The sequence below is a fragment of the Nymphalis io genome, chromosome 12, assembly GCF_905147045.1.
Source record: "Nymphalis io chromosome 12, ilAglIoxx1.1, whole genome shotgun sequence".
Lineage (NCBI taxonomy): Eukaryota > Metazoa > Arthropoda > Insecta > Lepidoptera > Nymphalidae > Nymphalis > Nymphalis io.
The window spans coordinates 11024493-11039038 of NC_065899.1; the positions used below are offsets into that span (position 1 = coordinate 11024493).

General features: G+C 29.9%; 1 protein-coding gene across 1 annotated transcript; it reads right to left on the reverse strand.

Moving 5' to 3' along the window:
* Positions 1 to 8216: 8216 nt before the first annotated feature.
* Positions 8217 to 10042, reverse strand: LOC126772584 (uncharacterized). The gene is made up of 3 exons (XM_050492987.1): positions 9483 to 10042; positions 8674 to 9000; positions 8217 to 8400 (listed from the first exon to the last, which is right to left on the reverse strand). The coding sequence occupies exons 1-3, from the start codon at positions 10040 to 10042 to the stop codon at positions 8217 to 8219; spliced, it is 1071 nt and encodes a 356-aa protein (XP_050348944.1).
* Between the last annotated feature and the right edge of the window lie 4504 nt (positions 10043 to 14546).

A 14546-nucleotide genomic window follows, 5' to 3' on the forward strand; every position in this document is an offset into this window, starting at 1 on the left:
AAATGTTTCGAAGTTTGAAACAATGCTTGCTCTTGCATATGAAAATTAATCAATTTTGATTATAAACCATTGATCACACTATTGTTGGAAGTATAAACTATTGCTATCAAATCGACATATTTATTATATGAAATACTTTTCATTTACAATGCATTAAAAATTGAAAAAATCTTCAAAATTGTTACGTAAACATTTACTATAATGAAGATGCGGAAATTCGTCGAGAGATAAAATGCTTTTAAAACGCGCTCAGATTTTTTTGTCAAATTGACGATTCATTTTTCATTTCAAAACGTTTAGTTGAAGTAATCTTATCGAAATTGATTTTTGAGTACATTTCCCTAAAGTGACGTAATTTCAATTTTGCTGAATGACATTAGTAACATTGTATGAACAATGGGTATTGAAAATATTCTCACGACAAGCTTTTATAACGCAACTCACAAAAGCTCGATCGAACAAGACATATTTGAACACAGAATTTGTAAAACTGAGACAAAAATCAAAACTTTATTTACACTGGCTCACTCTAAGTATTAGAAGTATTGCTGTTTGGCAGTAGAATATGGTAGCTACACAGCTAGCTACAGAAGATGGCACAACCTACAACCTGCCAAGAGAAAAAGTCAAAGTATTTTTTGTAAAAGATTAAAATATATTGGAGTTCAAAAGTTGGTAGGTAATTAAAAATGAAACTAGAACGCCCAAGTGAGTACTAGACTTACATAGAAAAGTTAATTAATGTGCTACGAAGTGTAAGTTAAATGTAGTTGGATAAAAAAGCGCTTAAGTGTATTTAAATTTTAATCATAAAATTTAATCACATAGCGTTGCAATGGAAGTCGTGTCATTTTATGAATTTTTTATCTTAGTTTTCACATATATAAACAAGGAATGCTTAATAAATAATTATTTTAAATATTTATTATACATATTTAGCTTTTCTAATGCATCATTTAAACTTTAAATGTGTTGTAAAATATTTCTTTGTTTTCAAAAACTGACTTGAAATAGTTGCCTATATTAGCTTGAAATAAAAACATAAATGTTTTAAACATTAAATTGTACTTTAACATTAAATTCATAGTTTTATCAATAAGTTCTTATTCCAATATGTCAATAATATTTAATTAAAAAAAAACATATATAACTAAATTTTTCAATCTAAATAATAATTAATAAAAATATCTTCGATAACTTTAATGTTTTCTTATGTTAAATATGCGTAACATTCTTTATAAATACGAAAATTGAGGAACAGATAATAAATTACAAATGAGATTCCTGTTTTATCTAGCAGAAAACATCTCAAAGACGTTGTTTCTAATAAAATTTTAATAGAACGGTTGTCGGTACATATGGGAAAGTATAAAATAGTACCTACAAGAAAATTCCATCGCGCAGCTTATTGACACATGTTATTTTCTTCGATGTTCTCATAAAATCTAGCAATCTTATCTCGTTCAATGGCTTTTGAATAATATATGCTGTGAATAGAGTCTCCCCAAATAGCTATGGAATTTATTTCTTATAACATGACAGAAATTTTACATAGATTATAACTGAAAGGAACAAGACTTCTAACTAACTTAAATAATAACATAGAATCAAATGTACATAATATATGCGTAGCCGGTGTCTATTATAACCGAAGACTTTTATAATAGATCACTCCATCTTCATTCCACAGAATCAAGTATAATATAACAAAACATAAAATAGGGATGATCATGGATAGTCAGAAAAAAACTATCCAGGCTAGTCAAGACATTCAGAATCTCACGAAGACCAAACCCATCCATAAGAAAGGCAACTGACACACATCACAGCGCAGCAAGGATGAGGGGTGCGACGTACATTGCAGTCAGTACTCGCCATGAGCGCAGATTTAGTGGGCTGTTCCACCAGTCGTAAGAAAGAACGCCCCAAGCGATAACTACAAATGGAACAGTTATTTTTAATCATTTTATCAGAAGTATTTTTTTTTACTTACATATTATTCAATGAAACGGAGGAACGTTTTACTTTACTAAAAATGTCTCTTAAATTCTCAATGAATATAAACTATTATTGTTTATATTGTGAATGGTATACATTAGCTCTCAAGGTTTGTGGCTCATTAGTGATGTAAGGAACGGTTAATATTCCTAACCGTGCCAATATCTATTGGCGGTAGAGACCACTTACCACGAGGTGGCCCATCTGGCAGGCCACCTACCAATTTTGTTATAAAAAAAGAACAAATTATTGTATAATCAATTTTTACGCTATAAATTCATTCTTAATTTATTAAAAACATAAATATAATAAAATAAGTTGTAACATAATGGTGGTAGGGCTTTGTGCAAGCTCGTCTGGGTAGGTACCACCCACTCATCAGATATTCTACCGCAAAACAGCAATACTTGATATTGTTGTGTTCCGGTTTGAAGGGTGAGTGAGCCAGTGTAATTACAGGCACAAGGGACATAAAATCTTAGTTCCCAAGGTTGGTGGCGCATTGGATATGTAAGCGATGGTTGACATTTCTTACAATGCCAATGTCTAAGAGCGTTGGTGACCACTTACCATCAGGTGGCCCATATGCTCGTCCGCCTTCCTATTCTATAAAAAAAAAAAAAAAACAATCGAAGTTCAATGAAAACTTGTATATAAACAATTCTAAGATTTCAATTGATAACTGGTAGTAAAACATGCAAGTACAATAAAATAACGTGAAACCAATTATAGAAAAAAACACACCAGACAAGACGCCTGTGGTGATTTGAAAAAAAAAAAAATTGAATCACGTCCATTCGCGATAATTTATTCATAGAAATAAATACAATATTGTAGAGATCTAAATATAAAAATTATGTTTTATTAATATAATCATGAAAAAATATATATATTCTTTATCAAAATGTACAATTATTAAGCTTACAAAGTTGGTCTATTCTGGTAAGTATAAAGAAAAGTTTATGTCAGAAGGTTTCTCTTTAATAGTTATTAAAGATAAAACTAGCGTTCAAAGAGCTAGTAAATTTATTTGTTATTTCGAGTTTATCACAACTAACGCGTGTAACCTACTCTATTCACTTAGATTTTAATTTGTTGTCGAACAGTGAAATCACCAATACAACAGTGATGACAGATTATACGAAGATACTATCACTATTTAAACTTAATATTTTTTAGCTATAATGGTTTTCAATGTGATAAGCCAACCTTTATAAACTTTTAATTTTGGAAAAATTAAATCAACAGCTCTTGAGGAGAAGACTTGAAGCTTATTCGACGACGCTTTTATATGAATATCGGTGGGTTCATACGAATATGTACCAGAATTATTAGTTTTCCGTACTATGTAAGCACGTTATGAATTATAAATATAAATTGATCACATGAAAATTCAATATGGCTTTGAACCTGCAGTCTGTATTCAAGTTTCACAGGTTCTAGACAATGGGCTCTCTCGGCTTTCCTATTATTAGCTGCGTAGAAATTCCTTAAAAATGTCGTTCCAAATTATAAATTCAAATAAAAATGTTTCGTTGTTGGCATTGATCGATCCCGGGTATCGTTATCTTGTAATTTTTCTACATTTTTATGAGCTCCGAGTTTGGGCATCCTTAAGCGGAAATCAAGAATTCAAGGCATGATATCTTCCTGAATCTCTGAACTTTATGTCAGTAATATGTTACTGACATGTTAAACTACTATAAAACGGTTGGATTTTTTATATATCGCGTTAATGCTTGTGATATCGATCGGTATTTGTTCTATCATTCTTACATCATGTTAGCGTCTTTTTATTTGAGAACATGAGGCGATAAACTAAATTTTTAAGTAATTCTTAAACTGTTATACTGTTCTTAAACAGCTGGCTCCGATTACAAAAATACATCATTCCTAGATCATAGTAACGATTTCCACAATAAAAACTTGCAGACACGATTGCATTTGACAATTAACAGAAATGTAAATTAAATACTATTTTATGTAATAATATATATCCATGTAGCATAATATTGTCTTCTCTTCTCTCAAGGAGAAGGTTTGGAGCTTATCCCATCATGCTGCTTCACTGCGGATAGGTAATTACATGTATGTATATTCAATCTATGCCGATTTCCTCACAATGTTTTTCTAGAGACGAAAGATTGATGCTTGCTAGGATTTGAACCTGAAATCTCCAGTTAAGATCAGATATAACGTCAATAATTTACTTCAAATAAAATGAATATACAAGTTTAGTATTTAAAGCGTAAATAAACTTCATTGTTAACTAAATAAAAATTGAAGTACATATTTTTAAATGTTCCCCTTGTCTTCTTGGTACATCACATACCGGACCTGCTTGGTAGGTTTGCTTGTAGAATGCAATTTTAAAGTTATTTTTATTCATTTTAATTTTAATTTTTAAAAGAAAAGCATTGCCCGTTTTTAAGGATTTGCGGAAATTTTATTAATTATACATTTATTATATTTACAAATAATTAATCAAAGTTTATCTTTATATTGATTTCGACAAATAAGATAATTAGTAGTATATGTTCATACTGTACAAAAATACGAACTGGTGAAAAAGAGCTATTCGAGTTTATATAAGGACTATATGGAGAAGATACATCGTTTATTTTTTCAGTGCTACACTGAATCGGTCAGTAAATGGTTATTTATCGATATGCAAAGGTTGCGAGGTGGCTCGTTAGCGCGATATATATTTTTTTTTCCGAATGCAGTTTGACACACGTGACGCAAAAGCCTTTTGAAGTTTTAACCTTATGCTACTGGAACAATAGTATTCGCTTTTACGTATAACTTTATTTTAGTATTGAATATTTCAATATCTATCATCTCTTATCGTTCATATGCTGTGCCATCGATTCATTTATGTAAACCATCACACCGAATAATATGATTTTGTATATCTGTTATTCAATAAAATAAAAACATTCAGTTGTATTTTCGTCCTTTATTTATTTTGTTGCTCTATATTTATATTATAAGGTTTCATTTACTATGAAACAAATAAACTAAATTTAATATTTTTATCACCAACAAGCTACTTTAGTTGTCGTTGTTGTAAATTAATTTGTTGCAAACAAACGAAGATGAGAAATAAATGTATCTAAAAAAAAGTGTACAGCGGACTTGTCCCAATATGAGATTTCTTTCAGCCAACCTTTAAGCGCAATAAAACAATACAATAAAACAAGTACATAATATAAAGTAACAAGCGTCATCATCACGTCCATGAAACTTTGCAACTTTTACGTTAAAAGGTGCTAATGATGGTAAATTGCGAATAACTTTAATAGTCATCAGGGCAAAGATAATTTTAAAATAAGGAAGTCATACTCACACTATAGTTATTAATTCAATTATATATTTTTTTCTGCTAAGTTGTCTTGAGACAAAACTTATTCTTCACGAGCAATGTGTGGTTGCCGTTGGCTAAATAGTATCTCGTTTACAACATGATTGCGAATTTGAAATCCCTCCTGGGCCACTCAGGCGCCTTTGATGGCAAGCGTAACGAGTATTAAATACACAATTTGCTACGTGTTGAAAGAAACTGACGCCGCAAGGCATTTCATGCCTCAGAATAAAGGTGAAATGGTAAACGTACGGATTGCAGAAACAAATATACTATACTAAAATACTGCTTTATAGAAAATGTACTTGTACTTTAGTGCTATTCTGTAAGATTCTAGTTGAAATGATCAAAACCGACTTGTCGTGATATTTTATCCTTACCCTCGTATCCTTAAAATGTAGGAATTATTATATAAAAACCACGTCGCATATAGCTTTTTGAAATTTGACGATCGTGTAACAATCATTTGTACAAAATATTAATATTGACAGATAAGAAAACATACTTCAAGCTTGTTATTTTTATCAAAGCGATAAAAATGTATTTCATTTTGATTTATGTTATAAATGTTTGTTGGCATTTTTATTATGTTTTATATTCTGAGTTCAATCGTATCGAGCCTTCTCTCACCCGCTTATTATCATTTTAACTGTTCGAAGTGGCAACACTGTTATTATATTCGAGTAAAGGCGCAATGATCAAGTCTGGCTTGATATATGATTATACGCTTGTGTTATTTGTATTATTCTCTACAATAAATGTATAACAAGCAACAATATTTTTGTATGTAATCATGTAAGCTGCCAGTAAGTTTCTTACCTGATATATCTTAATACTAGGCTAAGGCCTCTTAGTGAATAGGTTAGGAATTAAAAGAAACTGGAATAAAACACGCTGATATCATTTAATCCGACATAATATTTAAATGAATTATAAACATGAACAAATTAAGTGTAGCTCTGCATCTTCTGTACTTGTCTGGATAAGAACCGAAAATCCTCGATTAGGATGCAGGTTTTCTAACCACTGGACTATTTTGCCACGTTTACAATCATATTAATAAATAAAAAAAGGAAGACGTTATTGCGTCCGAATGACAATCACTATTCGTTTGATATATATTTAAATTAAATTTAACAAAAACAAACTGTACTTTTTCATTACAAAATTCATTTAACGTAAATTTTATAGTAGTAGATTTGTATTTATAAGACGAACTATATATTAAAGCTCGCGCGGAAGACCATTTTCGCATAGCAATAGCAAGCAGTAGTTCATTAAAAAGATATATACGGTCATTACTAAGACCTTTAGAGTATAACGTAACACCGGCCTTGATGTATTTTATTAAAGTAATTCGCTGAGTGAATAACTTCAAAACAAAGATGTTTAAAAAACAAGGTGATAAAGTTTTTGAATGACAAATCTATTTTTTTTTTTTTTTTATAGAATAGGAAGGTGGACGAGCATATGCCCATATGCACCTGATGGTAAGTCGTCACCAAACGCCCTTAGACATTGGCATTGTAAGAAATGTCAACCATCGCTTATAGCCAATGCGCCACCAACCTTGGGAACTAAGATTTTATGTCCCTTGTGCCTGTAATTACACTGGCTCACTCACCCTTCAAACCGGAACACAACAATATCAAGTATTGCTATTTTGCGGTAGAATATCTGATGAGTGGGTGGTACCTACCCAGACGAGCTTGCACAAAGCCCTACCACCAGTAAGTCACTATCAAAATGATAGTTCATTTTTTAATAGAAATGAAGGTAGAAAAATTAATCCAACTGATAGTAAGTGGTCGTTGTCGTCCACAGATATTTTTCATATTGAAAATGTTAATTATATTGGCAATACACCTCAAAACATGAATTAAGCTGATATTTTGTTCCTTGTTTCTATATTTAAATTAGTAGTACAAGGTATTGCTGTTTCAATTGATTAAAATTGATTACTATTAATATTCAATGATCACAAAACCTGAACAAATAATAAATTTTATTATTCTTTTTTAGTAGAGTACTTTGGTATTTTATTATTTCTGGTAATTTCATCAAATTTTTTTTTATAGTATAGGTATGCGGACGAGCATATGGGCCACCTGATGGTAAGTGGTAAGAAATGTTAACCAACGCTTATTTGGCCAATGCGCCACCCACCTATCCACCAGCCCTACCACCAGTAACATATTATTGCACTGACAAGCTTATCATAAAAAATCTCAGTATAAAAAAGTAACTAAGGGTCAAAGCTTAAAGTAACTAATATTAATTCTGGCAAAAAGCCACCAGACAGAGATCTCGGCACGAAGCCAGTTAATGTAAGGTAGACCTTTTGAAACATTTGCAAAACCGGCGCTTTACAAATATTAAAAAAAAGTACTATAAAACTAAATTTTATAAACTACATTATAGTTGTATAAAATACAATAAAATTTATCGTTTTAATAGTTTTATTCAACACAACGAGATATTTTACTTTAAAAATTCATAACACCATAAAGAAAACTGCAGTCAAAAACGTACAAGATAATCTTATTTGCATATAAAAGAGTTCAGCTGTGGTAATACTTTCGTAAAATATCTGAAACATTCTCTCCTTGCTCTAGACAAGCTTGTAATATCCGGAAAATTCTTTAACTAGGAAAGAATAACGTGTAAGAAAGCGGGTGGCCACTTGAGCTTTCATAGCGGGATTCTATGATGCGATATTTTAAAAGAGATTTTTTACAGATTTCAAGTAGAATAGGAAGGAGTTTTGAATTTAATTTTATTTATGATGAAAAAAAAATTTAATAACTTTATAATAAGTAAAGATTTCCATTAAATATTATATATAAAGGTAAATTCATAAAGATTCTTCAAAAATTGATACAAGACTATCGTGATTACATAAATCGCTATCACAAAACATCCACCAGTGATTGTACAAGGGACTGGCTAAACATCCTCGCCAGATATAGCCCTCGCTTCTAATAGCTTTAATACCACAAATTTCGTTTTCACCGCACTCTTGTATAGGAAGTGAACTTCTGAAATATGAAATTGATATTGAAAAATTCAAACATTATGTCTATAATTATAAGGCATAAAGGCTAAATTAAGCAAAATAAACAGTAAAACTAACTAACTTATAAACATTATTTAGCGAGTGATTTGTTAAATAATTATGCCTCTTCTTCTTTCGAATGTAAAATCAAGAATAACAGAAAGAGATAAATCAATGCTTATCTAAACAGTCACTAAGCAGCGTTTATAAGTAAGACGTTGGTAATAATTATTAATATTAAATAATATATACTCACATATGTCCTTCCAAGCAATTTGTTTTATAAATCAAGTCTGTAGTTAAAGTTGCATTTACTTCACATCTCAAGCAAGACATATCTTTAAATATAGAGCTTCTGAAACTTTTCGTTCGAGAGAGTTCTATAACATTTTCAATCCAATCTCTTTTCATTGAAAATATATGAGGCATTTCGGAAATTGAAATGTAGTTACAAAGATTACAGGAACAAACGTATGTAGTCAGATTGCGGTGTATGTTGAAACATCCACGATTTACTATTCCGAATGGCGTGTGTTGAGAGTAACACATATCTTCATTATTTTTACAAATAACGGAAGGTATCCTAAAAATATATTTTTTAGATTACAAACATTATCATTTTTTAAACATTTCAAAGTCAAAATAGCTTTCACATTGATAAATGCTAGCCTATAGAGCTGCAGATCCTAAAATAATTAGTTCAAAATCTAAAAAAATAATTCTGATTTTCCTGTCAAGAAATTTATGAAGTTTAAATGTATATACATGTGCCTTTGCGTCGATGGAAAGCACATGAACTCTCTCCTGTCAAGTCCGATTTTCATTCCATCGGAATATGAGAGTGAAGGTATAAATAGTGTACCTATGATTACGCATAGACTTGTGTACTATAGTATTATTTCTTACGCTATCGGATAGTCTCCATCGAGAAGGGTCGACATAACAGGAATCGATCAAGAGCGCAACATTAACGTTATCCAGTATAACATTATCCAATATCAATATCATTATACAGTATCGAACACCGCCACAGCTGCTACTGTTTTTCTAAATAATGCTACTCACAATTTATTTTTCGGTTCACTACATCCCATTGAAACAATATTATTACATGATATGCAGGAACGTTTTGAAAGATTAATTTCGTTTTCCGTGAAGGACATTTTTATTACTGTGGAATTAAATGGTTGTTTTTTTTTCATTTCATGCTTTGAATCTTGTATGTAAGTTTTGTGAAATGAATCGTACCCTTTTGCTAGTAAATTTTCTACCTTAGTATCATTTTTACTAACTTCAACAGTTATTACTTTAACGTTAGCCTTACTTGTATTACTTTCATCAACTGTCATCATTTCAGACATATTTTGCTTTGTTGGAATACTGACAGTTTCATCTAGTGCTGTGGTTGATTTGATGTCTGTTGTTGATATTTCAATAGTATTTTTACTTTCAGTATTAAGATCTGGCTCGAGAAGAATAATTGGTTCTTCGGCATCAGTGAATATCTGTTTTACGTTATTTACTAAGAATGTTACTAGGTTTTGACTTGATTCATCGTTCTCTATTTTTGGTGGTTTTTCAAGACGAATTTCTTCCGTTTGTCTTCTAAAATCTTGTAGTGACATATTCTTTATAGACGTTTTTACAACGTTACACCGAATATTACATATTAAAACAAATGTAATGAATTTTGTAATAGTCATCTTCACTGTTATACATGTCAATGTCATAACAATAAATGCAAAAAAAAAATTGACACACTGCAAGAAGTTTTGTTTTTTAACGTTTAATATTTACTAAAACTGAATAGCTTAAAAGAAATGTTCTAAAATTTCTGAATCTGTTTGAAGCCATAGATAGTACTAAAAATTTTTTTTTTGGAATTTTTTTTTGCTAATTTCTTTATGTTCAGTAGTTTAGGATTTATAAATGACTTTGAATTGCACAATGTTGTATTGCAAAATTTATAATAAGGGTTGTAAGAAGGTTTATCAATACATCCTCTGGTCACAAAAGCTGGATTGGGTTCAATATTTATGAAACAAACTTGATCATGTCCGCAAGCCATATAATTCGCGCTGAAAATAAAACATAGCAATTGTATTACTATTTTCCATACATATTATTTAAATTATAATTGTTATCATGTAACTTACTATTTACCAAATCTGCAAATTTTGTCAGAGGCTGAATTAGTTCCTTTAGTTTCACAAACTTTACAAATAAGATCCATACCAATAAGGGAAGCCTTCAGACGTTTATTATCAAACTCCCAATTTCTCAATTTATCATACTCGTAATATGAAAAGTCATTAGAAGGCTTATCATTACATAAATGACAATTACAAGTGAAAGTCCTGTTCAACCTATTTTTCGATACGCAACCCCTTTTTATATATTGTGGATGTAATTCTATATAACACTCTTGTGAAAAATTACAGGTTTGTGTATAAGGACTGCAAAAATAAAAATAAAACAAACATTAATATAATTATTTAAGAATAAATTATAATAAATCACTACGGTTTTTGTTGTTACAAATAATTTTGTAAAGTTGAGTTAAGCTGAATAATAATTGACTTACAACATAGAAGTTTGATAAGCTCATAATAATAGACAAATATAATTAAAGTAATTTTTAAAATGTGAAAACTTTACTGTTCATTGAAGAATCTCGTGTTTATAAATACTGTCAAAGAATGAAATAAAGAATATTTATAACTCAATGAGTTATAAATACTGTCTTTTTTTAAAATAAAATAAAATTAGTAACTCACGAAATTCCCAGATAGCAATCATTGTGTACTTTGGATAAACCGTCACCAAAACAAGAAATACATTCTAAGCTAGTAATTTTAGTCGATAAGTTTCTTATTTTTCTTTGAAACATTTTACGGCTCGTTGTTTCAAATTCACTTGTACCATTTATAAGTATTTTTTCTTGAAATTTAAAATTTTGTGGGTTAAAGTTGGTAAATTTACGAATAGAATTTTTTTCTTCAGGCGTAATCATTGGTCTCATCATGGTCTCGGGGATTACAACAGAATTATTTTCAAGATGTAGGTTTGATTCAATTTTCCTTTGTTTGTCATCGTAAGCATAAGCTACCCTGTCTCTGAAGACAAATTTCGTTAATAAAAAGAGATTGAAAAGATATGCCACGTTTAGATTCATCACAATATTTAGGTTATGTTGTCATTCTTTACTTTTTTTCGACGTTTACCACAGACTTAATTGTCATAAATTATTGCATTAATTATTTTAGCAAAAATAATTTTATTTCATTTGATTTATGGCAAATTCTTAAAACCTAAAACTTTCAAAACAACACTCTTCACCTTTACTAAAGCGATTTGAGCATTAATTGAATAAATGTTTTTTTTTTTTTCTAAAATAATTTCGACACAATCTTATAGTGAGACTGCTGTTTAACAAAAAAAAGTAACTAAGTGAATTAACACTAGCTCTACTTCTACTACGATGAATTCATTTTAGTACTTATTTCGTCCAATTTATGATAAACCATTATACAAGCATTGTGAGTTAATGTAATTTTTTCTTTCTTTTAATAACGTTTTGTAGCTCACGTTTTTGCCCTTAATGCTTTTATAAGAAACTTTTTCCATCATATGTTATTTTCTTTATGTTATCCATCAAAACTTAACAACTTTGTGATATTTTTACATCGCAGTCCTTTACTTTGAATTCATGAGACATTAAGTTAAAACATTTGTTGGTTTTAACACAAGAGGTTTTATTTTCTCTTGTCTTACCTATAGCATGTATGCTCTCCGGTAGTGTAGGGTGTCGTGAACACTCTTGTTTCCCGAATTCGTAAAAAAGCTATTAACAGCCTGCTGTTCCCCCTGGGGCAGTGGATGATTATGTGAAAACGATCACGCAGTATCTCCTACCCGTTGTGAGAACTGAAGCTGGAGAGGTTTTAGTGGGCAAGAATCGAATATAACGGTACCCCCCCCCCCCCAAATCTTTTAGTGGGCAAGAATCGAATATAACGGTAACCCCCCCCCCCCAAACCCTTTACCTTTCGAAGATTTCTCCTGCGAAAAAAGATAGTGACGAGACAAAAACCCTAAAGTATTTGTTTGAATGTCCTTCATAAAATTATCTAAATAACCGTATATTATTATAGAGTTATTGTCGTTCTCGAGTTCATGATAAATATAATTCATACTTACAATTTCTAGACTCCGTCCCGCAATTAAATTGTAACTAATTTCTTAAGTCGAGTTATATTTTGTTCTTAAACAATTTATTGTTCCACAAGAGTACAGACGGCGAGAACTTCGTAAGTAATAACTTTGAATATACATCTATGTATTCGTTACTTTTATAATATTTATCATTGTACAGCCGCGAAAAGTTAAGAGTTTTGTTCGTTACTGTTTTAACTTTGACCATTATAATATGAGAAATAGAAAAGTTCAAAGAATAATATGATAATGAAGTATTATGAATTATGTTTTCCTTAAATAATTAATTGTTATTCTATTACTAATATTTGTATAGTATAGAAACACTCAAAGCTATATAACCAGTTAATAGAATATTGCCGCAAATATTATATCACAGTAATTCACTAGAATATATTTGTGTGATAACAGTAAATATAATTATCGCGCGAATACTGGTATATAATAATTTACTGGCAGATATTCTACCTGCAAAACAGCAGTACTTGATATTGTTGTATTCCCGTTTAAAGGGTGAGTGAGCCAGTGTAATTACAGGCACAAGGGACATAAAGTCTTAGTTCCCAAGGTTGGTGGCGCATTGGTGATGTAAGCGATGGTTGACATTTCTTAAAATTCCAATGTCTAAGGGCGTTGGTGATCACTTACCATCAGGTGGCCTATATGCTCGTCCGCCTTCCTATTCTATAAAAAAAAAACAATATTAATAGAAATTTATCAAAATATATTTGTAGTATAACAATTTTGCGAATTTGAACTTCCATAGTACCAAATGATTGTGTTTCGTTAAATTGATTTACAATATTTAATTCAAGATGACAGTTAGTTTAACATTGGCTTGATGATTGAATCGAACAGATTTCTTTACTAGATTAAATATATGCAAGCAAAGTTAAATAAAAAATATAAAACCTTTTTATATATTTGTATCGATTTGTGAAAAGTTCCGAAGCCTTAGTAAAATATTCGAGCTAAAAAATATTAAGAATGAAAATAATAAATAAATCCATCCCCATTCCATAGTCTGTAAACATTTTCCTCTTTGTATGACGTATATTGCCTGTGATTTAATTAAATTACCGAATCCTCGTACAATACACTGCAGTTTATGGTTTCACAAAAAATTTCTTTTTTTTTTTGACAATGCTCGAAACCCTTCAATCCAGTAATATGAATATTTAAAACTTGATTATTACGTGCATACAGACATTTTCATATCATATTTTTTATTATTAGCAAAAATGAGTAAATAATTCTGAAATTACATTAATGTAATTTATGATAAATTAAACAAAGACATTAATATTATTACAACAACTTACGAATATAATAAATATTTAAGCAATACTGACCATGCAATTTCACCATTATATGGTCATTGGTCACATCACCAATACAATCTCCTTTTGTTTTATTTTTTAACTTGCTTCTAATATAAAATTTAAATTTTCATAATGAAGTAAAAATAAAAAAAATATAATACTTATACACCATATTTTTAAGGACGTGTAAACGAAAGATTTTACTTGAGAAAAAATACATTTCGTCTAGACTAAAGCTAATAAAGAAGATCGCTTCATTTGCATTCAGCAGAATCAAGTGCTGTCAAAATGTCGCTTTTTAGTAAATTTTTCACAAAAATTTAAATTATGTTTTTTTTGTAAATAAGAGTTCATTGACATTCTTTCATAAAAGTATCAAGTAAAATAATAATTTGGAATAATGTTATTAAAAATATTTAAAGTTAACAAGATTTTGGCAGTTGATGTATTTTTAAATTAACAAATACATTTGTATTTTAAATTACGGTATTTAAAAAATATTTAAATTTTTAGGTGTCCGTTTCATTATTGATGTATTTTATTGTTATTATTACGTTACATAATTAGTTATTGTTAAAGCGAATGGCTGCTC